The sequence below is a fragment of the Ctenopharyngodon idella genome, chromosome 7, assembly GCF_019924925.1.
Source record: "Ctenopharyngodon idella isolate HZGC_01 chromosome 7, HZGC01, whole genome shotgun sequence".
NCBI classification, from domain to species: Eukaryota; Metazoa; Chordata; class Actinopteri; order Cypriniformes; family Xenocyprididae; genus Ctenopharyngodon; species Ctenopharyngodon idella.
In genome coordinates this window covers 18,206,071-18,227,655 of record NC_067226.1, presented here as the reverse complement: position 1 = coordinate 18,227,655, position 21,585 = coordinate 18,206,071, and the positions used below count along the sequence as shown (strand labels likewise).

Genomic DNA, 21,585 nt, shown 5'->3' with positions numbered 1-21,585 from the left:
CTGCTCAGCACGCTGGGTTTGTCCATTTTCAACCCAACTTTGGTTGTTTTTAACCCAGCTGTTTTTTAGAGTGTAGGATAGTAATACCAGTAAATAGTAATACCAGTAAATTTTGACCTTATGGGTTTTGGGTTTTGGTCCCCATGAGGAAAACAGCTTATAAATCATACTAAATGAAGTGTTTATAAAATGTAAAAATGCAGAAAGTTTTCTGTGATGGGTAGGTTTAGGAGAGGGGTTAGTGTAATGGGACAGAATATAGTTTGTACAGTATAAAAAATCATTACGTCAATGGGAAGTCCCCATAAAACATGGTCTAGTGTGTGTGTGTGTGTGGGTGTGTGTGTGACATTGAAGACTGGAGTAATGGCCACTGATCAGAGGAATAAATTACATTTTAAAATATATTACAATAAAACAGTTAGCATGAAATGCACCCATGGTGAGCTTGAAAGACTTCTTTCAGAAACTACATTTCCAGCTAATGATGCTTTTCATAATCTAATAGAATTGGTAAAATAGATTAAATTTTTGAAGCTGCAGTCTGTAACTTTTTTTGGTTAAAAATAATCCGAAATCAATTTTTGAGCTAGTATATAACCAGCCAGTGTTCAAAACAATCTCCTTACCTTAGCCCAAATCACAACGGTAAGCTTATAATAATGTTTTATAATTTCAGTGGTACTGGAAGGTTTTCGCGGTAGACTTTGCGTCATTACGTCACGTCTGTATACATACAGAAGCTCTGGCTAGCAGGCTATATCGCGTGTGTGTGGATGCGGCAGGTGGCGGATCGTGTGTAGCCTCTTCTTACAGCAGCTGAAATAATTAAACGTATCATTTTGATGGTGGTTCGCAATCCAGCAAGTTTAAAATGACACTCATCATTGACAACTGGTGCATTGTTAGAAAACCCACACATACATTAGATTCATCCGTACTGAGGAGCCACGTAAAGATGATAATTCCGCAAATAACTGCAATTTCAGGGTTCAAACAGAGATGGCGACAAAGAGGTAAAACTTACAGACTGCAGCTTTTCAAAAAAAAAAAAAAAGTACAATCATATCATTACCTTTTACATGTCTTTATTATTTCATGCATGGTCAGTGACAGAAAAAGAAAGTAAAGTAAATTAAGATCATGAGACGTGGCTGCAATAAACCATTGTAACTGTGCCAAGAACGTTTGGCAGATTTAACCATGAATATAATAACTAACACCAGGCTCACTCAATTCCTGTCTGGCCCACCCCAAGGGTCCTGTAGCCCAACCTTAAAATCTTAGAGCTAGAGTAACACTGTACATAAAGGCTATAATTAATGAGAAACATTACAAAAATGAATCTACTGATTACACTGAATGCACTAAAATGATATCCAAGTTAGAACAGAAGAAAGTATCAACTAACACACTACAGTGCAAGTTAATCATGAACAAAATGTTATTCCTCCAAAGCTGCAAGTGCCGGAATATCCCTCCATCCAGTTCACCTCGGTGCTCATTCCCGTACATAAATCCGCGTGCACACCACATCATCGGCCCCAAAGGTCTGAGCAATGAAGACAAACAGAGAGAGAATGCCATGAACTCAGTCATTCTTTCAGTGTTATTCACAGTTCATTTCGTTTACTATGATTCATGTGCAGTCACAGATTGATTTTGTGAGACACCCTTAAAGGGATAGTTCACCCAAAAATGAAACCTGTATAAATTTGTTCCTTCTGTTGAACACAAAAGAAGACATATTAAAAAAAAATGCTGGTAATTCTATGGAAATCAATGGCTGCCGTCAACTGTCTGGTTACCAACATTCTTTTAAATATCTTCTTTTTTTTTAACAAACGAAAGAAACTCATACAGGTTTGGAACAACATGAGGGTGAGTAAATTATGACAACATTTTCATTTTTGGGTGAACTATCCCTTTAAAATGAAGGTATAGAATGTGTTTTACTTTTAAGTTTTGTACGTAGTTTGTTGGAATTGTGCCTTGCTTTGACCGATCTATTGATCGAATTAAGAAGAAGTGCATCTGACATCTTAATGCTGCCCTTTCATATTTACTGGAGTTTGAAAATCACACCTAAACAGAACTAGAGCAGCTGACAACACTATACACCATCTGCGCTCCAGAGCAGGAAGAGAGCAGGACCACCTCATGCACTCTGTTAAAAAATGGTATTAGGACAGGCCATCTGCTGTGTGTGGCGGTGCTGTGGGAGACATTAGAGAGAGAAGTGTCAGGCCCCTACACACCGCCAGCATTCCTACATGTAACATGATCAATTAGACCCATTTGCTAAGTATTTTCTGGGTCACTTCCAGTAACTTTGCTCCATGATGCCAGCTTTATGGTAATGTGGCCGTTTTTACACAAAAAACACACGCATTAATCATTAGGGTAAAAAACAGATTAAAGATGAAGTAAAGTTTAAGTAAGCCATTTATAATGAAGAGAGCTGCAATGCATAAGACAAATGGTTTAAAATGCTTCATAAGAATAACACATCAGTTTCAATAAACACAAGTGCAAGTGCCATTATATGCATATGCAACGACACATTTTTATAATAAGCTGCAATTGGTCAAATACTTTGGCATGATTATTTAGCTCATGACAAAACAGTTGGTCATGAATGGAAAGACATGCATCACCATCATGCATTCAAAAGCCTGAAGGAGTTGTGATGTGAGCCAGCTGCATCACCATTTCGCTGCGATGCATCACATTTTCTGCTCTGCCTAATAAGACACAGATGTGACTTCAACATGTCTTGTCCTGCATCATGTAACGCCACCAACTGTGTCAAGGTCCATGAGCGCATTAATGCAGACCAAAAATACGACTGGATGCAAGTTGTGCTGTGTTAATGGTCATATTTTATAGCATATTTCCCTGTTGAGATCATTTATTTAGCAATAACTTTCCTTGAATAGAGTACATTAGATCTGAAATTACCTCTTAACATTTTCAACAAATGTTAAATAAAATTCAGCATAAAATAGAAATCAACAAAAAAGAATAAAAAATAAAATACAAAGAAGTAATATAAAACATAAAACCATGCAAAAATTAGTAAAAGGGCTGCAAATTTAGCTGTCCCTCAGTAGCAGCTATTGCTAATTTGGAACCAAATGTTGGTTTGTTGTTATTGAGAGAAGAAAGAAAGAAAGAAAGAAAGAAAGAAAGAAAGAAAGAAAGAAAGAAAGAAAGAAAGAAAGAAAGAAAGAAAGAAAGAAAGAAAGAAAGAAAGAAAGAAAGAAAGAAAGAAAGAAAAATATCTGTTTGGTCATTTTTCTTACAAAAACAAGGTTGAATGTTTGATCTTGATGGATGCAGTCAGTACTTTAAATGTAAAAATTAAGAAAATTCAGATTATTTCCTGTTATACTGTAGAAAGTGTCCAAATAATGTTATTTATTTAGGTGACAATTTACAAGAATATAGCATTTTTGATGCGAGAAATTTGTGTTTTGACAGGGTTGCGTACAAAAGTGGGAATTAAAATTTTACTGTAGTGAACTAAATATCAATTCAACAGTTATATCAAAATTATTATATGTACATATAGCCACGAACGTCAATTCCAGCGGGTGTGGCATGCTAAAATCACCATTTTAATGGAGTAAAGACATTTGGGCCTGATTTCACAGACAGGGCTTAGACTAAGCCAGGATTAGGCCTTAGTTCAATTAGGACATTTAAGTAGCTTTTATAAAAATGCTTCAGGAAAACAAACAAACAAAAAAAAACATTACTGGTGTGCATCTTGAGACAAAACAATGGCACTGACATATTTTAAGATGTGTCAGTGCAAGTTGCTTTCAGTTAAAACAGCTCAAACATGCATTTTAGTCTGAGACTAGGCTTAAGCCTTGTCTGAAACTGGGGTATGTGCTTTAAATTAGTGACTTTTCATACCAGGCCAATTTTACGTAAGATAACACTTTAAAAAATATCTCTAATGGTTCTTACAACAAAAACATGATGTTTGTGTGTCAAATGCTTTAAAAAAAGTCTAAAGTGTACTGAATTTTGCAGAAGAGGTTACTGAATAAAGCAGAGTAAGCAAGACCAAAATTGGGCCTTGGTTATATCTTGTGTTATGGAGCCCTTATGGACTTTTAAGTAGGGCCTACACATATCGTGCTAGTTATAAATAACATGCACTTTTATGTCATGTTATGTTTTTATCTATATTTAGTTATCTGCTACTGTAAATTGTGTCCTTTATTGAATGCTCATTTTTATGGCACATATTTTCACTGACCCATGTGAAGAATGGTGAAAATCATTACACAGCATGAGTGTTTCACCATTACAAGTCTTTCCGAAATCCCCTTTAAAGTTTACAACAGATACTTGAGCGCAAGAGGAAGGCATTTGATGTCCCTCAGGGGCAGCAAAGCCAGTGAAAGAAGCCAGTAATAAAACCTCCTCAGTTATAAGGCCAGTTTACTGTTGTCCATCTGGCCTATAAAAAAGAGAAGGCCAGATGTTTACCCAATGTTGCATTTTTGTTAAAAATTCAAAGCAAAGAAAATGAATTTGAGCAATCAGTTTCTCACGGGTGTTAGCAATCACAAAGCAGATTGAAAAATGTGACCTTCAGCACAGAATAAACAATGGCAGACACAGAATGAGTGATTTTAGTAGTGCTAACGGTAAATGTCCTCACCAGGATGAGTTCGTTCCCTTTCAGCTCTCGTGTCCAGTACGTCTTAGGGCCGTTACCATCAACAAGGGTTTGCCTGCAGGTCATCTTGTTCTCTGTTTCCCATGTGGCCAGGCTCTGTGGACAATTATAGTCTAATGGTAGTCTCACAACACAGCCTTTTGAAGATGAACATCTGTATGTACAGTACACAGTGAAAAAAAAAAAAAAAAAAAAAGTTCTTTCCAGGGAAGAACATTCAAATTATTCTCAGAGGAATTCTTTTGTCCATTTGCATTTGAATAATGATCTCCAGTGAAAGTTAAAGGCTCTTAGGCCATTGATTTGAGGGAGTGAATCATAAGTAATGGGCTGAGGAGAGATGACCACCACCACAGTTATATATTTATACATTTCTCTGTATTAATCACCCTTTCAGCTTAACTGAAATCTTTTGTGCTGCATATAATTGGATGACTAAATATACAGGTTTCATGTTTAATTTATGTTGCCAGATAGCCTCTGCCAAATATCTGAATAGAAAATATCTGGGTGTCAATTTATGTCAAAAAACAGATGTTTATTTAGTACCAGACCTGTGGTTACTTTGATTTGCCTGTAAAAGGGCAGCAGTCACAAAGGTTAACTTGTTAAAAATGCTTTCCAGCACATGACAGCTTGGCCTGCGACCGCCCATTGCCCTTTCAGCAGCCTCTGTTGGGCTGACAGGCTCAGAAAGAAAACTCGATGCCCTCACGAAACACATCCTGTCATATCAGTGCTCATCAGTTCTTTAGTATGCACACATTATCTTACGGAGAGCTGGATGTGATGGTGCAACCGTTTGAGTCAGAATCCCCTCAGATCCATTTAAATCCAGGAGATTAAAGGAGGAAGACATAAGGGTGACTGAAACTAGTCTAGATAAGCCTGCAGTATTGCTTTGATGCGCTTGTGTGTCATATAATCTAATTTACCAAACTATCTGTGACCTGAATAAGAGGTGAAAGAAAGATTAGCACAGTCACAAACTGGTTATTTTGCTATTCTTCCATTTTGTATTGTGCTGTAGTTTTATAGCTGTTTTTATTTTTATTTTTTAATATGCTGACTTTCTGCTCAAGAAACATTTCTTATTATTGTCATCAATGTTGAAAACAGTTGTGCCGCTTAATATTTTGTGGAAACCATGATACATTTTTTCAGGACTTTCAAAAGAACAGCTTTTTTTTTTTTTTTTTCCTTTTGTTATGTTATAAATGTATATGCTGTCACCTTTGATCAATTTAATGCATACTTGCTGAAAAAAATATTGATTTCTTAAAAAAAAAAAAAATTGTAATGACCCCAAACTTTTTTTTAGGGTAATCTACACTGTCAGAAAAAAAAGGTACAGTACTTGTCACTGGGTACATCTTTGTACCTTCTTACCCCTAAATGGTGCATATTAGTACATTAAAGGTAGATATTAATACTTTAAAAGTGCATATTACTACCTTAAAGGTACATGTTAGTACCTTTTTACCTCTGTACCTTAGGGTACTGCCCCAGAGACAAGCACCGTACCTTTTTTTCTGACAGTGTATGTAGCTTATGATTTGTCATCTCTCAATGCTCATTTTCAAATGACAATATATAGATCACAAAAAAAGAAAACCCCTAAGTTGTATTACCTTGCACTTCCGCCCATCTACGGTCTCTTCGTTGAACTCTTGTCCTATCTGGAAGTTGATTTCTGTGGTCCTCACAGTAGTGGAGGTTTTGATGTAGAACTGTTCCCCGTTCTGACGGATCTCCACGTGGGGTTTGGAGGCTGCTGCACAGGCCACCTTCCTCAGCATAGCGTTCACTCCTACATTATACAAAACATCTAATTATGCCACATTAGTTATGCCAAATTTGTCACTTTGCTTATGTAAATGTTTTCAGTTCTATGTCATTGAGACAGAGTGGTTAAAAGTCTCCAATTGAAAGTCTGTAATTAAAATGATTATTAAATGATCGAATAACTCCATGTGCACTCATCACTCTTGACTGTGCTGTAATTATCCACTTGCATATCTCATTCTAATTCCCTCAAGACGGCATACTTACATCATTTATTTGTATCTGCTGCAATAGATACTGCAAAGGGAATGTCTGACCTGCTTTCATGTTTTTTTAATGTGACTAATTTTCATTTTTCCTAGTCATAACTGGGGCAAAGCAAGCATTTATACAGCTGTGGTATGCCATTTTCTGCATAAATAGTTATCAAGTGACCACAGAGTAGATTGTTATCAGCAGATGTTGCAAATAAGGAGTTGTAATGACAGGGTGTTGACTGGAAGGAATGCCACGGCTCTTGGACTTGTGTAGTGCCTACTTGGACAATGTTGAAATTCTAGGGCTAATTGCACATTTTTGCCACAGGATTGTAGTGTTAACTATTAGAGTGAGTAACTGTCTGATTCTGATATGTACACTACTGTTTAAAAGTTTAGGATCAGTAAGATTTTTTTTTATATACTACTTTTATTTAGCATTAAATTGATTCATAGTAACAGTAAAGACATTTATATGTTACAAAAGATTACTAAATTTTAAATAAATGCTGTTCTTTTGAATTTTCTATTCATCAAAGTCACAGTGTACAATTGTTTACACAAAAATATTAAGCAGCACAACTGTTTTCAACATTGATAACATTAAGAAATGTTTCTTGAGCAGCAAATCAGCATATTAGAATGATTTCTGAAGGATCATGTGACACTGAAGAGTAATGATGCTGAAAATTCAGCTTTGCATCACAGAAATAAATTACATTTCAAAACATATTAAAATTGAAAACAGTTATTTTAAATTGTAATATTTTTTTCACAATATTAGTTTTAACTGTATTGTTGATCAAATAAATGCAGCCTTTGTGAACATCTTACCCCAAACTTTTGAATGGTAGTGTAAAGTTCTGAACAGACACATTTCAGGGTGCCTCATAAAATGGCTATTAAACTATTAGATTTAATTTAATTTTGAAAAAAATCAAATCCACTGAGTGTGTGCATTTTTGTGCCCTTGCTAAATCTATGCACAGTCTCTCTAGCTTTGAGAATTTGAATAAGAATCCAGGCAACTCATGCTGCCAAAGAAACAAAAGAGCCCGAAGAAGCAGCCCAACAGCCCGAAAATAATAGTGATTTACTCTTCACACTAGTTAATCCATGAATATGCTATTGAAGACAAAATAGCAGAAGAAGAGAGAATCCTGGACGCGGCCTAAACAACAGGATAAAATAGTCTATAGTGATCACCGACTACACACTTGGTAAAGGATAAAGTGAGTGGATCACTTACCGAGCGCTTTCAGGAGTTCTTCAAAATTTTCACTGCTCTTCATCTTCCAGGTTCCAGCAAAATTGGGCATCTTGAGCTGTTCCTTTTTATCAGCTACTTTAAAAACTTGCTTTTTAATTCAGAAACCTAGTAGATCTAAATAGATCTGCTACCCCTTTTTATTTCTCGGATCTAAAAAAGCTGTCAGTCTCCCTCTCGTTTTCTTCTTCTCTTCTCACTGTCTCTTCTAGAGTGTCACCCTCTCTTTCTTTCAGTCTCTGTGTTACGCCTTCTGGACCACTGCTGATAGCAAGCATCTGTGACGTACATCAGTGGTCCCTCCCTCCTGCCCAGATGGATGTAATGGCTTACAGGAGACATTCTCTAATGCTTCTCATTCATCTCACATCCTTGAATTCATTGCTTTAATACTATCCGAGCTGTCACATTTATTCTCATATAAAGCTCCTAAAGACTTTAAGTAGTCAGTTCATACTCTTATAAAGTCTTTTTATCATTCTGCCAGTTCTGCAACTTTTGGATGAAAATAAATGTAAGTAATATGTTTCATTTTCTGCCAGTGCACTTTTTAAAAACCATTCAGAAGTGCTGCCTGCAACACTGACTATTAATTATTTTTACAAATATATCAGGTTGATGAAATTGTGAGTGTATGGACACAATGATATAAATTAGATTGTCAATTTTTTTTTTTCTGTTTTAAACAGTACATTTGAAAAACAGCCCTGAACATGTCCTCGACACATTTCCCATGAAGACCCATTCATCCTGGATCCTGCCTCCCAAGACTCGAAGGACAGGAGCCCCAGGAGTGAAAGAGGGGCCCCAGGCTAAACTCCTCCCTCCCCTGCTTGGCGGTCTGATTTGTTCCTGTCCCAATGTTGTTTCATTTATCTCATTGACGAAGTGCCTTTGAGACAGCGGTTGATAATTAATGTAGAGAGAGGGCAGAGAGCACTTTGTCATTTCTCCAGGAAGTATCCAGGAGAAGGAACGGACCCATCCACTCGCTCACACACCCTCATCAGCCACTGTTTTCCCCATCAATCAATTGATTTGGTATGGGCCTTTAGATGTTTCCCTGTGTGAATGTATCTTTTCTCTCCTTTGTTTTTATAAGGCCCTGGTGAATGTGCCAATGTGTGGTCCATGAAATAGACCGCGCTATGCCAAGACCATGATGTGGAGGGCCATTGTTCCTCAAAAACCTGCAGAATGTTTAAAGGTTGCATTAACATACTGTATTGTATTTTGTCGTGTTATTGCATTAACAGTGGACAAGAAAATGGACTGTTGCATTTAAGTCATTTTGTTTAACTTATGGGTAACATAAGGTTAAATAAAGGTTTAATTAAGGTTAATAAATGTTATAGAAGTATTGTTCATTGTAAGTCAATGTTAACTAATGTTAACAAATGAAACCTTATTGTAAAGTGTATGCATATCCATCATATGCATCTTTCTCTTTGTCTTTTTATGAACGCCTAGATTTTAAAAGCTTCCCATCAGGGCTCAGATGGACCTGGTTTGAGGTCATACCAGATTAAATCACAAATCACCAATCGACATACACTAATGGAGAACATCCATCAACGTCCAGCTTTGCAAAAGAGACATGGCCTAGTGTGACAACACCCTGTCCACTGATCTCATAGATATAGAGACCCCCAGACTCATTAGGGCATCTATTATGCTCAGTCATTTTTCACTCAGAAATGTACCTAATGGAAGTAACTCCCAGTGGGACGGCATGCGTCAGTGCCCTAGGCGTCTGACTATGAAGAGCAGTACTTCAAACTCCAGTCCATCTGATCTTTGCTTGATCATTTATCTACGCTGACCTCAAAGAAATCAGTGATTGAGTCATCAGACCTCAGCTTGCAAGCTTCCCATCTCCCATGCTTATCATTGAATGTTTCTCTCAGAAGTATTCTTTAATTAAGATTAATTTGGTAACACTAAGGTTTCGTTAACTACACTAGTAAACATGAATGAACAATGAACATTATGCTTTTTCAGATATTGCCTTTCACGCAGTGTGTTAGCTGTTTGTGAATGTAAAAGGTCCTCAAAGTTTCAATAAATGGAGTTCTTGTCTCCCTAAAGAAAGATTCTGAACTGCCTGAAACGAGTCGTCAGTAATTCCAGTATTAGGTCCTTCACGAACCTATAGGTTTGTAACAAATTTGCATAATGCCAGTGCATGGTCTTCATTGGCTGCCTGCGAACAACGTCTACTTTGACCCGCCCTCAAACACTGTTTGCAGCTGAGGCCTGGATGAGTTAGTGCTGTCGACATGTCGACATGACACTGTTTTCTGCTCTGCGAAAGCAAATCCACTTTTATTGCACTTCCAAAGGATGAGGACTCAAAGTGATATGGTAAAACTGAGGCCATGGTTACTGTTCATATCACTTTGTATACAAGTGCTGAGGAGCCTCCGGAGCTGAAATTCAGATATGGTAATGGGCAATTAGTTTCCGACACATGCTGTAAGCGGACCAATCACAACAGACTGGGCCATCTGACCAATCGGAGCAGAAAGGAGGGGTTTAGAAAGACCGAATCCTTTATTGAACCGTTTCAGACATTGTGAGAAAAGAGGTAATGCTGAAATATATATCATGAGAAAATTGGGTCACATTTTATTTTGATGGTCCCCTTTAAATATTCTGTTTGCACCATATCAACTAACTCTCCTTACATGTCAATTAATAACTGTCATTAGAGTAGTAGAGTATTAATAGACCAGGGTTTGGGTTAGTAGAATAAGTCGACATTTATTTGCAAAGTTACTAATAGTCAGGAGAGTGTCTGTTGGGGAGCATCAAAATAAATTGTTAGCAGATATTAAGCAGACAGTCTAATACTTCAAATAACTGGAAGTTGAAATGTAGGTGCAACATTACTTAGTCAAGAGAATGTCTAAAGGGGACCATCAAAATAAAGTGTTACCCAAAATTTTTATTTATTTATTTTTTACCTTGGATGCATGTAAACCTATTATAGGAGACTTCCAAAACAAAATTACAAACCTTATAAGCAAAATAGGGGCACTTTAATGTTAATTTCAATATTTACTAATGCATTTTAAAAAGTGTTTATAACATTAGTTAACGCACCCTGAACTAACATGAACAAACTACGAAGAATTGTATTTTTATTAACTACCGTTAACAAAGATGCTGTAAAATTATATTGCTTATTGTTAGTTTCAGAACTAATGTTAACAGATGGGACCTTATTATAAAGTGTTACCAACAAAATGAAAAAATAAAACAGGTTTTTAAATGCAATTATTTTAATAAATGCAAATATAACATAAAAAATATAAAAATAAATATTTTATAAACAAAATTAAAAAAAACAAAAAACAAATGATAATGTGTTTTTATAAATTGTTTTATGTAAAAGGACAGTAATGCTCTTTTCAGCGGTCCATGGCTGTTGCGGGCGTAAGATAGTGGTTTTGGCCGCAGTGATGAAGTCTGTGCCATTGTGTTCTGGCTGAGACATTGATCATTGGCAGCACTTTTCTCGCCTGAGGGTGGAGGCCCTATCACAGCACTAGTTAATCACAGCTGCATGTTGCACCCCCATCACAAAATATTGCAGCAAACACACTGATAATAGGCCATTGTTCTATTATGATTTAATTATGTGCATTAAGAACTTGGGAAGTGAAGAAATGGCATAGGCAGTGTGTGTTTTATATTCTCTTTGAATAACTGTCCCAGTTTTATTTGGATTGTTTTATGATTTTTGGTAGCCTGTATAAAAGTAGTCTGGTATTTTGGAGAAAACATTTCATCCCAACAGAGCAAATAACTTTTTGAGGTTGAGCCTATACTGAAGGTTATTCTTCTATTTAGAAAGTAGTTTTTTTCCTTTAGATCATTTCAAACTGAAGCAGAGTCATCAAAATGTCAAAACTTTCCAACTGACAGAAAAAGAATAAGATCTTGCAAACTTGGGATTTGAAATGTGTAATATCATCCCTTCCCCAAAGTTTGATTTGAAGCACAACTAAGAACTAGCCATCATATGAATGTAGCTGCAGGGAAACATTTGCCTCATCCCTAACCTCAGGCTTTACAGAAGCACTGCTCTGGCACTAATTAATAAATCAGAGCAGAAAGAAACTCTACTGACCAAAGACAAACACACTATAGGGGGCAGCGCACTTGCCCTGAAATTGAACTAATGAATATACTCTTTCCAAAAGCTCAAATCATTTTGTCAAGTGGTTTCGTCTTCTGCTACAGTGTTGAAGAGATAACCTTTCAGTGCATTGCATGCCATTGCTTAAGAATTTATAGCTATATTTATGTTGTTGTATGATCTCTGCAAATAAAATATTACAGTCTCCCTAACAGCATTAAAATAAAAAGATTTCAGTATATTTGAAGCATTAAGCAGATCGGAACTCCTTTGGTATCAACCATGAAAATGGTCAAATATATAATTAAACACAAGGTCTAGAAATCACACTATAAAAACTAGGCTTTCTCATATCTCAAAAAATTCAAGATGGTTGTTTAGGGGGTGAATAAGAAAACAAAATCTAGTATATTTGTATTATTTTAAATCATTTAAGTAATCATCATAACAGATCAACTGCTATGCATATGCATCAAACAGGTCCAATACCTGTTGACATTGTGAATAATATTACATCATATCGGACATATTATTTAAAATTATTTGAATTTTTTTTCTTCTGATTTTATCCGATATTTGGGGAGCAAGTTCTGAATTCTTGGCTCAGGTTGTTACTGTATTGGGGGGGCCTCAAAAGAGCAGCAGTTGCTAAATATATAATTAGTATGATTGGGATTACTTTGATCAGGCATATCTATAAAACTAAACTAGAGCAGAACATCTGTTAACTCTTTATAAGTGACTGCTCCCTAGTGGTGACAAGTAGAATCACACAGCACAGAATCCATGATTAAATGCAGTCCTGCAGGATACAGACAGTTATGCTGCCAATGCAACAATTATCTTTTTTTTCTTTTTTGAGGTCTCACAGCTGCTTTGCAGACAGCATATATAAGAGATGTTTTAAAAACCTCTTAATAGCCCCACAATTCACTCCAATTGCATCATAATATGTTCTATTAAAGTGATTGTTCATCCAAAAATGAATATTCTATCCTCATTTCTCTCATGTATTTGAAAATTGTAGCAGAACGTCCAAGACCACGGTTAACAAGCAAGATTTGCAGTGAATAATGACTTTAATTTCAGTCAGTTCCTTAAACCAATCTATTGTATGCTTTGAGAAGAAATTGAACAGTACACAAGTCATATGGATATTTATTTTGATGTACTGTTATGATGCTAATTTGTCCTTTTTAGAGCTTGACAACCCCTAATCCCCATTCACTTTCATTGTATAAAAGAACAACTCAAACATTCTGCTAAACAGTGCCTCATGAGCCCCAGTGAAGAAAGAAAAATGACCTGACGGCAAGTACATTTTCATATTTTGAAGAACTATGAAGAGCATACAGACAGACATATATATATAACTTGATATATTTACAGTCAGTTTTGGGTTTTAATTATTCATCTTCAGCAAAGGTTATCAAGAGATTTTCCTTGAATATTCACTCAGCTTTGGCAACTTAAAACATCCCAGCACCACACAAAAACTATTTAAAGCATATTCAGAGGTAAACATGGTACACATGAGATGATCTAGTTACATAAACTTAATAAAGTATGATAAAAACTGTACTACTATGAATAAAATGCTATTGCGGTGACAGTTGAATGAAGGGAGTTCTCTAAATGAAATATCTTAAAATATTGTTTATATCCTACTGAAAATAAACGACTGAAGACATTTAAAATACCACTTATACAACGAGCAATAAATTAAAGTCACAAAATACTTTCTTTTACTAAAACATTCAATCTGTTTGATCACATACTTATTAAAAATTCATTCAAGAAAAACTTTTGTGCCTCTTACACCGATTACAAACCTGAGCAACATTTTTCCCTATTGACAGAAAGTAACAGAGCTCAAAAGCTGCATTGTTACTATTAATTAAAAAAAAAAAAAAAATCCATAATCACCCTAAAGCAATCAGCAGTGTCACACTGAAGCCTCACAAGGCAGGAGATTTAAAAGGCAAAAATGAACAATAAGGTGGAGTGGAAGAGTCATAGGAAAGCTGACAGACAGTGTGTAAAGTTTCTTTTTTCTTTTTTTACCAGTGGCGGGAGTCAACCAGCTCTGGTCGTAAGCTGAGCTTTTTGAGAGTTTCATAACCAACCACCATGACTATTGCTGTGGGCGTTGAAGATATGATGCGAGCAGAGAGGCCTTTGGTCATCCCCCAGAATCCTTCCTCTCTGATCAGCTGGTTAAAAGTCTCAGTGATTGATGTCCTGCCCTCCACCTGCACAAAAAAAAAAAAAAAAAATCAGATATTCAGGTATTACATTCAGGAAAAATTTGTCAAAAATGCTGAATGAGAATTGTAGAATGTGCACAAACATCAGAAATAGAACAACATATAATTATAACTGGTTAACTGATTTGCATTTAATCATTTTATATAACAAACTGGTTTTTGATAGTTATCTTTGTTTTGTTGTACATGTAAGCACACTTGATCACACATGCCAGGCTATACATATCTGTTGCAATGGAAATGACCTGAACCCGGGCCCTGATGACGTCCATGGGGTTGGTGACAGTAGAGGCAGTGGCAGCCGCCAGAGGTCCTGCCATTGCCTGCAGCACTAGATGAGGGCAGTCACTGGGAGCCATCTTAGACAACTGTTCTGCGGAGACAATAAGAGCAAATGAAATCTCACCTACTTCAAAATCAACTCATATTATATAGCTCTCTAATGGGTCAGATGGATTGCTAACCAAAACTGTTTTTGTCGATGTAACTTTGAACAGTATAGTATTCTAACAATCAAAACATGAACATTCAAAGCACATAAAATTGGGATTGGCAGGCAAATACATACACAATCTGCCACTACATTGAGCAGATTAATTTAGTTGGTACACCACCATTCAAAAGTTTGGGTTGGGTAAGATTATTTAATGTTTCTGAAAGATATAGTCAATGATAAGATCATAATTGTTTGTTTTAAGGATGTGCAAATCAGACATGATCGAGTATGTCCCTCACTTTGCAAAAAACAAACAAAAACACGCCTAGAGTGTGCATACACTGCATGATGTAGCCTTCTTAGGTTAAGGTTAGACTGCTGCACATGTGCATTTAGAGTGCATGCTCTCACTGCATGACTTACTCTATTAAAATGCAGTAAAAAATTTCCTGTATGAGTATTTGTCTTTTAGGCTATATTTATATCATATGATATAGTTAAGCAATCACACAAAGAGTGACTTTTTTTTTTTTTTTTTTTTCAAATATCAGAATGATTGCAGATGTGGTATTGATTTTACACAACAGTTTAATAAACAATTAAGTGACTTACATTTTAGACACAATATTGCCTGTTTTGTTCTATTTCGCAGACAAAAATAGTTCCAAACAAAGCCACAGCAGCCGAACTGTTTTGCATCTCTGAGGAACACACAGCGGTGTTTAGTTACTAAATGAATCAGTCCATTTGAACGAATCAGTTCAATGAATGATTCAATGACTCACTCATTAAGAAAGTAAAATGCTGTGTTCCTGAAATGATCAGCCATTTGAATTGGTTGTATTAATATGGGCTTTCACACCGAATAGTTCTAGGAACTCAGTTATAGGAACTAGCCACTAGGATAGTTCCCCAAAAACTAATTTTTTTCCCGGGCCATGTTCCTGGTTGCATTCACATCGGGAATAGGAACTCTCATTTACAAAACGCTAAATGAGCTAAACGCTAAATTTTTTGCATTTTAATGCATTTATGTCCCCTCTGAGCTGCATTAAACAGTCTGTGTAAATGCATCTAAATGCCATTTCAGATGCAGCTTCTGTTTCTCTGAATTGCAAAAATGGATTTTGTTGACTATGATTTCATTTAATTGGTAATAGCCCAATAGTGTCTTGTTATTCGAATTTAATTTACTGATTAAATGTAATAATTTGACATAATAAATGACGCATCGGCTACATTTAATTAAGTAATTGCCCTTATAAGGGTAAAAATGCAGATAAAAGTTAAAAATCAATTTAAACTTACTGGAAAATTTAACTTCTGTCACTGCTGCGAAATAACCACCACACAAAATATGAAGAATAACAAAAACTTTAGGAGTCAGCTGTCAACAGCAGTTGTAAACCTGCCAAGATAACAGCACAAAATATCATCTGATCATCGTTATCGACAAAATCCCAGGAAATATCGAGATATCATTTGTCAATATCACACAGCCCTAATTATTACAAATTTAAAACAACCATTTTCAATTTTAATGTATGTATATTAAATACTATAGTGAGTTTTCAGCATCATTACTACTCCAGTCTTCAGTGTCACATGATTCTTCAGAAATCATTCTAATATGCTGATTTGCTGCTCAGGAAAATTTCTTCTTATTATCAATGCTTAATATTTTTTTGTGGAAACTGTGATTCTTTTTTTTTTTTCAGGATTTTTTGATGAATAGAAAGCTCAAAAGAACAGCTTTTATTTAAAATACAAATCTTTTGTTACATTATAAATTTCTTTACTCTGTCACTTCTGAATCATTTAATGCATCTTTGCTGGATAAAAGTATTAATTTCTTTCAAATAAAAATCTTACTGATCCTAAACTTTTGAATGGTAGTATATTATTGATCCAAAAATGCAATGCTTAGGGTCATTATAACGGTTACATTTCTTACCTGCATAGAAGTGGTAAAACGGCCACCAAACTGCACTGTTGGGTATGTATGTGAGGAGAGATGCCACATACCCTCGGTAGAACCCACGAATGCCATCCGCAGCAAATATCTGCCCAATAATGTCTCTCGTCTGGCCGAAAAATACAGGGTGCTTTGCTTCCAATGCTGTTTCAGGTTTAATTTTAAAGCGGGTTAGATGCTCCCCTTGGCCCTGCATCATGAGCTGCTGTGATATGACATCTATGGGAACAGTAATGCTCTGGGCCACCAGTGACGCTGAGCCTCCCGCCACTAATGACTTCAGCGTATTGTCCTTAGAATAGTTGGAAACATATTTCCTTACCAGTTCGTAAGTGGTTATGTATGCCTGTCCTGATATGAGTGTGAACGTGGTCACCATGAAGCCCCTGTAAAGTCCTCTCAGACCTTCAGCTCTGAGAATTTTACAGAAGGCATCGTAGGTCCCAGAGTAGAGTGATTTCCCCTTCTGAACCTGCAGCCTGGTGCGGATCAGCGTGGCTGGGTAGACCGTGGCGCGGATGGCCATGGTCATGAATACTCCGAAGGAGTAGAACTTGCGTTTGTCCAAGTCCTCCCATTCTATGATCTGAATGTTGCGCTTCTGCTGCATGTTTCTTGCCAGCAGCACCTGACATCAGCCCCAGGCCACCTGGGAAATAATAATAATAATAATAATAATAATAATGATAATAATAAACATTTATTTGTATAGCACTTTTCATATATAGAATGCAGCTCAACTTAGGCTGTCAGTCATGTTAACTTCTAATCCTAAATCACTATTCACTTTTAATCTCCTTTTGTGTTTCATTTAAAAAGAAAAAGTCAGCCACACAGGTTTGGTACAACATGATATGGAAGTTTGTTTAAACAAAAAGATAATTACGACTTTTTTTTCTAAAAAATTCAGTTTATAACTCCCAATTCTGACATTTCTTTCTCACAATTGCAAGTTTATATCTCACAACTATGCCTTGTAACTGAGTTTTAACGTCCGAAATTATGAGACATAAACTTGCAAATGTGAGTAAAATTGCAAAATTATTATTATTACTATTTTATTCCCTGGAGGAAACAAGTTCATACGATGAAGGTGAGTAAATGGTGACCGAATTTACATTTTTGAGTGAACTATCCTTTAAATTTTAATAAACTAAGCACGTCTAAATGTGATGAGGATATGCTACAACAAATGCAAGGAACTTCAAAAATCTACAGTCTATACTAAAGCTGTATGATCTGAGAAAAAAAAAATACTGTGACATTTTTCAAAATATCTTGGTTTATGGTTCTTTATAAAGTCACACTGCTAGTGTTCATTAGCTTTCAGTCTACACACCTGAGCTAACTGCTGCTGGTTTACGTTAACTTACACCAGTGCTGGTGTAAACACAATCTTTGTAACACAATACTGATTTCTAATGTTATGTTCAGATAAAAATGTCAGGGTTGACAATTCAGAGAATTCAGTTGTTTTGTAAATGCACACAGCTCGCTTCAATAGCATGGTATGTAGTGGCTAGTTAGCAGAACTGTCATGCGGCTCAATGGACAGCCGGGCTCAGCTTTATTATCTATGATCTCAGCTCGGTTACACTTCAACAACACCAATGAACGTCTTACCGTGCAGCAGAGATGATTCAGTCATATAGCATATTTAGGTTGACACTGATTTGTATGTTCAGCACAGAACAGTAGCAGCAACTACAGACGCTCACTGGTTAGTGAACATGGAAATCGTGGTAATGATGGTGATGACGCTGTCTGCGTCACTCCACTGAACTGACCAATCAAAGCGCTCTGGTCTGACTTTCCATTAAAGGTTAAAGTGCATCGACCGGGGTGTTAGAAATACATCAAGTATCATGATTCACACGTTATTGATTTATTTTATTTTTTATTATTATTATTATTATTATTATTATTAGTAGTAGTAGTAGTAGTAGTATAGTTTATTTGTATAAATATATAAAAGCACACCGGAGAGTTTAAGTGTATGTTGCAACTCGCGTCTACCTTCCATAAAACCATTGTGTTTCTACAAATGACCTTGATCAAGGTTAGATTTTAGTCACATAGTAAAAACTAAGCCAGTCAATTTAATAAATATTTGGTGAAATGATGACCTTCAGGTAATTACATGGCAGCTATTTCATTCATTCATTCATTCATTCATTCATTCATTCGATTCAGTTTGGTTTCTAATTCTTTATTTTGCAATTATATTTTTGCTCATGCTGATAACAAGAAATGAACAATAACATCTTGGAACAAGACTTCAGAGATGCAGATTTTTCAAAGGTAAGTAGGCCTATAGTCTACACACCTATACTGTGATTTTACCTCTAAATTTTGGTCGAATGTTTTTAATTGGCTTTCTGTGAAAATTAATAATATTCATCACTTAATTTTTGAAAAGTATCATGTTTTATAACAATATTTTGAATCCCCAGTTTCTTGACCTTGTGAACTTGGTAATTTTGGTGGGAAAATAAAGAAATGAAACACCTTTAATTCTTTAGGATTTTTTCAAAGTTTTAAGTACTTAATATACTTTAAGTACTTAATTTACTCAATATATGGACAAATATGGATGAATGTTCCTGTTGCTATATCACTAAAACACTGCAGATATAGCTGCTAGAGTGTAAATGTAGATTTAGGCACAGCCTACACAAAAACAATCAGAAAGATATCGCCTTATCCTTGTCGAAAAAATCCCCAAAAATATATATATTATGTCAATATTGCATACTCCCAATTTGGGCTTGTATTTGTTAAGTTTTAGTAATCAGTATAGGCCTGTCGGCTTTTCAAGCATTAATATAATATAATATAGCCTAATATAATATAATATAATTTCTTTGTATAAATAAGCAGTGCTGTCGGAGTTTAACATTCTCCTGCCATTGTCATTGTAGTAAATCTCACAAACAAAACTTTAAGCCAATGCCACGATCCAACAACGTGTATTGTTTATCTTCTGCACGCGTGCAGATCTACACAGACGCACATCTGTCTCGAGTCTCGACCATTAACGCAGCAAGCCATATTATTTTAAAATTGTATAAAATAATCCCGAAAAAAAAAGCACAAACACGGCAGAGATGCCAAATTCAGTGGCTGGAATTATGCCGCGTTCCAGGCAACCCGTAACCCGTGTTTTTCCAACCTTCTACCCGTGAAAGTGCACTGGAATGGCAGTCAAACCCGTGACTTCCCACCCGTGAACTCGTACTAGATCGATGTACTCCCAGTTCCGCGCTCTGACGTCACATAGCCCGCGAAACAACGATTTTAGCTAAAACGGCTTGCCATACTGTTGTGTTTTATGTTTTTTTCTGAAAACAGACATGACTGTTTTCTTCACTGGAATCCCTACATAACTTGTAACATTCTAAAACAACATTCGGAGGTAATAAATACTACATTAAGGCAATTCTAAGATGGCATTCTATGCGTTTGTTGTGTGTACTGTAGGGGAATTTTACTGTTTAAAGACCCAAAAGACCAGATATGTTGAATAAAGACCCGGAGTCAAAGTTTAAAAAATTAATAAATTGAAGAATATTTTACTGAAGAATAGTTTGCAGTTTCATCAGCAGAAGCCAGCTTCAAGTCTCACAAGGAGTTCGTAGGTCGCTCTGCGTACATTCGCATTTCCATAACAATTATACTCTAACAGTCAACTAACTACGTCATTACTTCAGGTTGAATTATTGTAATTGGCTAAGAAAAATAGACAAATTTGGTAATCTTCCACACATGGACAGATAGTCAGAAGCATATCTCCATTCGTCACGATGCTGACGAGGGGACCCTGGATTTAGGTACTGGATGTCCTTTTGGGTTCATGACATGGCGTCTGCTGGTCTCAAGCAGAGTGCCAGTTGTCCACCAGTACAAAGGACCTGCACAGAACACTTAGCGCACATACATCTGAGCTCTGCTCTGAGCAGGAAACTTTCCCAAAACATACTGATAACATGTTCTTTTCTCTCAGTGAGAGGTACAGACAATATTCAAAATTATTTTCTAGTGTTTGAAAAGGAAAAGAAATGCTTTAACATACGTTGAAGAAGTCATTCAAATAATTTAACAGAAAGATAAATGTTGGTTAATAACTTAAAATATATATTGAAGGGTCAGTGGATTCCAGAATCCACCCCTTCAGTACTAAAGTCTGTCAATCATCATTAGAGCTCAGGCAGAATAACGCAAGGACATTAGAATTAAATAGGGCACAATGTTCTGTCTAAATATGAATGAATTTTCCGTATTAGTATTTTACAGGTGTTTTACTTGTATTTTGAATTAGCCTATGCTTTATATTAGGTTTTGTTTTAAGGATTAACGGAAAGTTAAAATAGGCCTACAGAAACTATTACTTATATAGGATACTATTATTTTACCCAAAATACCATAGGCTACTTTTTACTTCCGTTAATAAAAAACTGAAAAACATTAACAAAATATATTCAGTAATTTGATCGATTCTCGTTTGCTACATAAATCTTCAACATATTTAAAAACATTACATATTAGCGCAGAATCAACTTTCTTTCTGTCCGGATGGCGTCAAGGATTACCCCCAAATTGGGGCTGAGCTGAATTTTTATGCCATCTAGTGGTTTAAAGTCAAATGTGCCTTCAGCCCCGTTGTACCCTGTTTCTTGTCTTTAAAGCAGGGGTGTCCAACCCTGCTCCTGGAGAGCTACCATCCTGCAGATCTCAGCTCCAACCCCAATCTAACAC

At 36.0% G+C, this 21,585-nt stretch overlaps 2 protein-coding genes across 5 annotated transcripts; both read right to left on the bottom strand.

Annotated features, from left to right (window-relative positions):
* Positions 1 to 1,071: 1,071 nt before the first annotated feature.
* On the bottom strand, positions 1,072 to 8,257 carry crabp1b (cellular retinoic acid binding protein 1b). Of its 2 annotated transcripts, none has more exons than XM_051899321.1 (4): positions 7,991 to 8,254; positions 6,331 to 6,509; positions 4,682 to 4,795; positions 1,072 to 1,552 (listed from the first exon to the last, which is right to left on the bottom strand). In XM_051899321.1, exons 1-4 carry the CDS (start codon positions 8,058 to 8,060, stop codon positions 1,502 to 1,504), a joined length of 414 nt encoding a protein of 137 aa, XP_051755281.1. In that variant the 5' UTR covers positions 8,061 to 8,254; the 3' UTR covers positions 1,072 to 1,501. The 2 variants fall into 2 exon arrangements, with proteins under 2 accessions (XP_051755281.1, XP_051755282.1); XM_051899322.1 differs by lacking the exon at positions 1,072 to 1,552 and adding an exon at positions 2,156 to 2,215 and having other exon boundaries at positions 7,991 to 8,257.
* A 5,035-nt stretch (positions 8,258 to 13,292) lies between these two features.
* On the bottom strand, positions 13,293 to 18,607 carry slc25a44b (solute carrier family 25 member 44b). 3 transcript variants are annotated; one of them, XM_051901143.1, is made up of 5 exons: positions 18,454 to 18,607; positions 16,810 to 17,479; positions 16,164 to 16,263; positions 14,665 to 14,792; positions 14,365 to 14,404 (listed from the first exon to the last, which is right to left on the bottom strand). In XM_051901143.1, exons 2-3 carry the CDS (start codon positions 17,438 to 17,440, stop codon positions 16,232 to 16,234), a joined length of 663 nt encoding a protein of 220 aa, XP_051757103.1. In that variant the 5' UTR covers positions 17,441 to 17,479; positions 18,454 to 18,607; the 3' UTR covers positions 14,365 to 14,404; positions 14,665 to 14,792; positions 16,164 to 16,231. The 3 variants fall into 3 exon arrangements, with proteins under 3 accessions (XP_051757102.1, XP_051757104.1, XP_051757103.1); XM_051901142.1 differs by lacking the exon at positions 16,164 to 16,263 and having other exon boundaries at positions 13,293 to 14,404; XM_051901144.1 differs by lacking the exon at positions 16,164 to 16,263 and having other exon boundaries at positions 14,278 to 14,404; positions 14,665 to 14,787.
* Positions 18,608 to 21,585: the final 2,978 nt, after the last annotated feature.

What these genes read in the sequence shown, in the direction of transcription:
- slc25a44b (XM_051901142.1), bottom strand. Translation starts at nt 17,440, where the DNA reads ATGCAGCAGAAGCGCAACATTCAGATCATAGAATGGGAGGACTTGGAC. An exon ending in GTTTTACCACTTCTATGCAG is followed by an intron (nt 14,793 to 16,809) that starts GTAAGAAATGTA and finishes TTGTCTCCGCAG; the next exon opens with AACAGTTGTCTAAGATGGCT. An exon ending in TCATCAGGGCCCGGGTTCAG is followed by an intron (nt 14,405 to 14,664) that starts GTCATTTCCATT and finishes TTTTTTGTGCAG; the next exon opens with GTGGAGGGCAGGACATCAAT.
- crabp1b (XM_051899321.1), bottom strand. Translation starts at nt 8,060, where the DNA reads ATGCCCAATTTTGCTGGAACCTGGAAGATGAAGAGCAGTGAAAATTTT. An exon ending in AGAACTCCTGAAAGCGCTCG is followed by an intron (nt 6,510 to 7,990) that starts GTAAGTGATCCA and finishes TGTATAATGTAG; the next exon opens with GAGTGAACGCTATGCTGAGG. An exon ending in TAGATGGGCGGAAGTGCAAG is followed by an intron (nt 4,796 to 6,330) that starts GTAATACAACTT and finishes AATTGTCCACAG; the next exon opens with AGCCTGGCCACATGGGAAAC.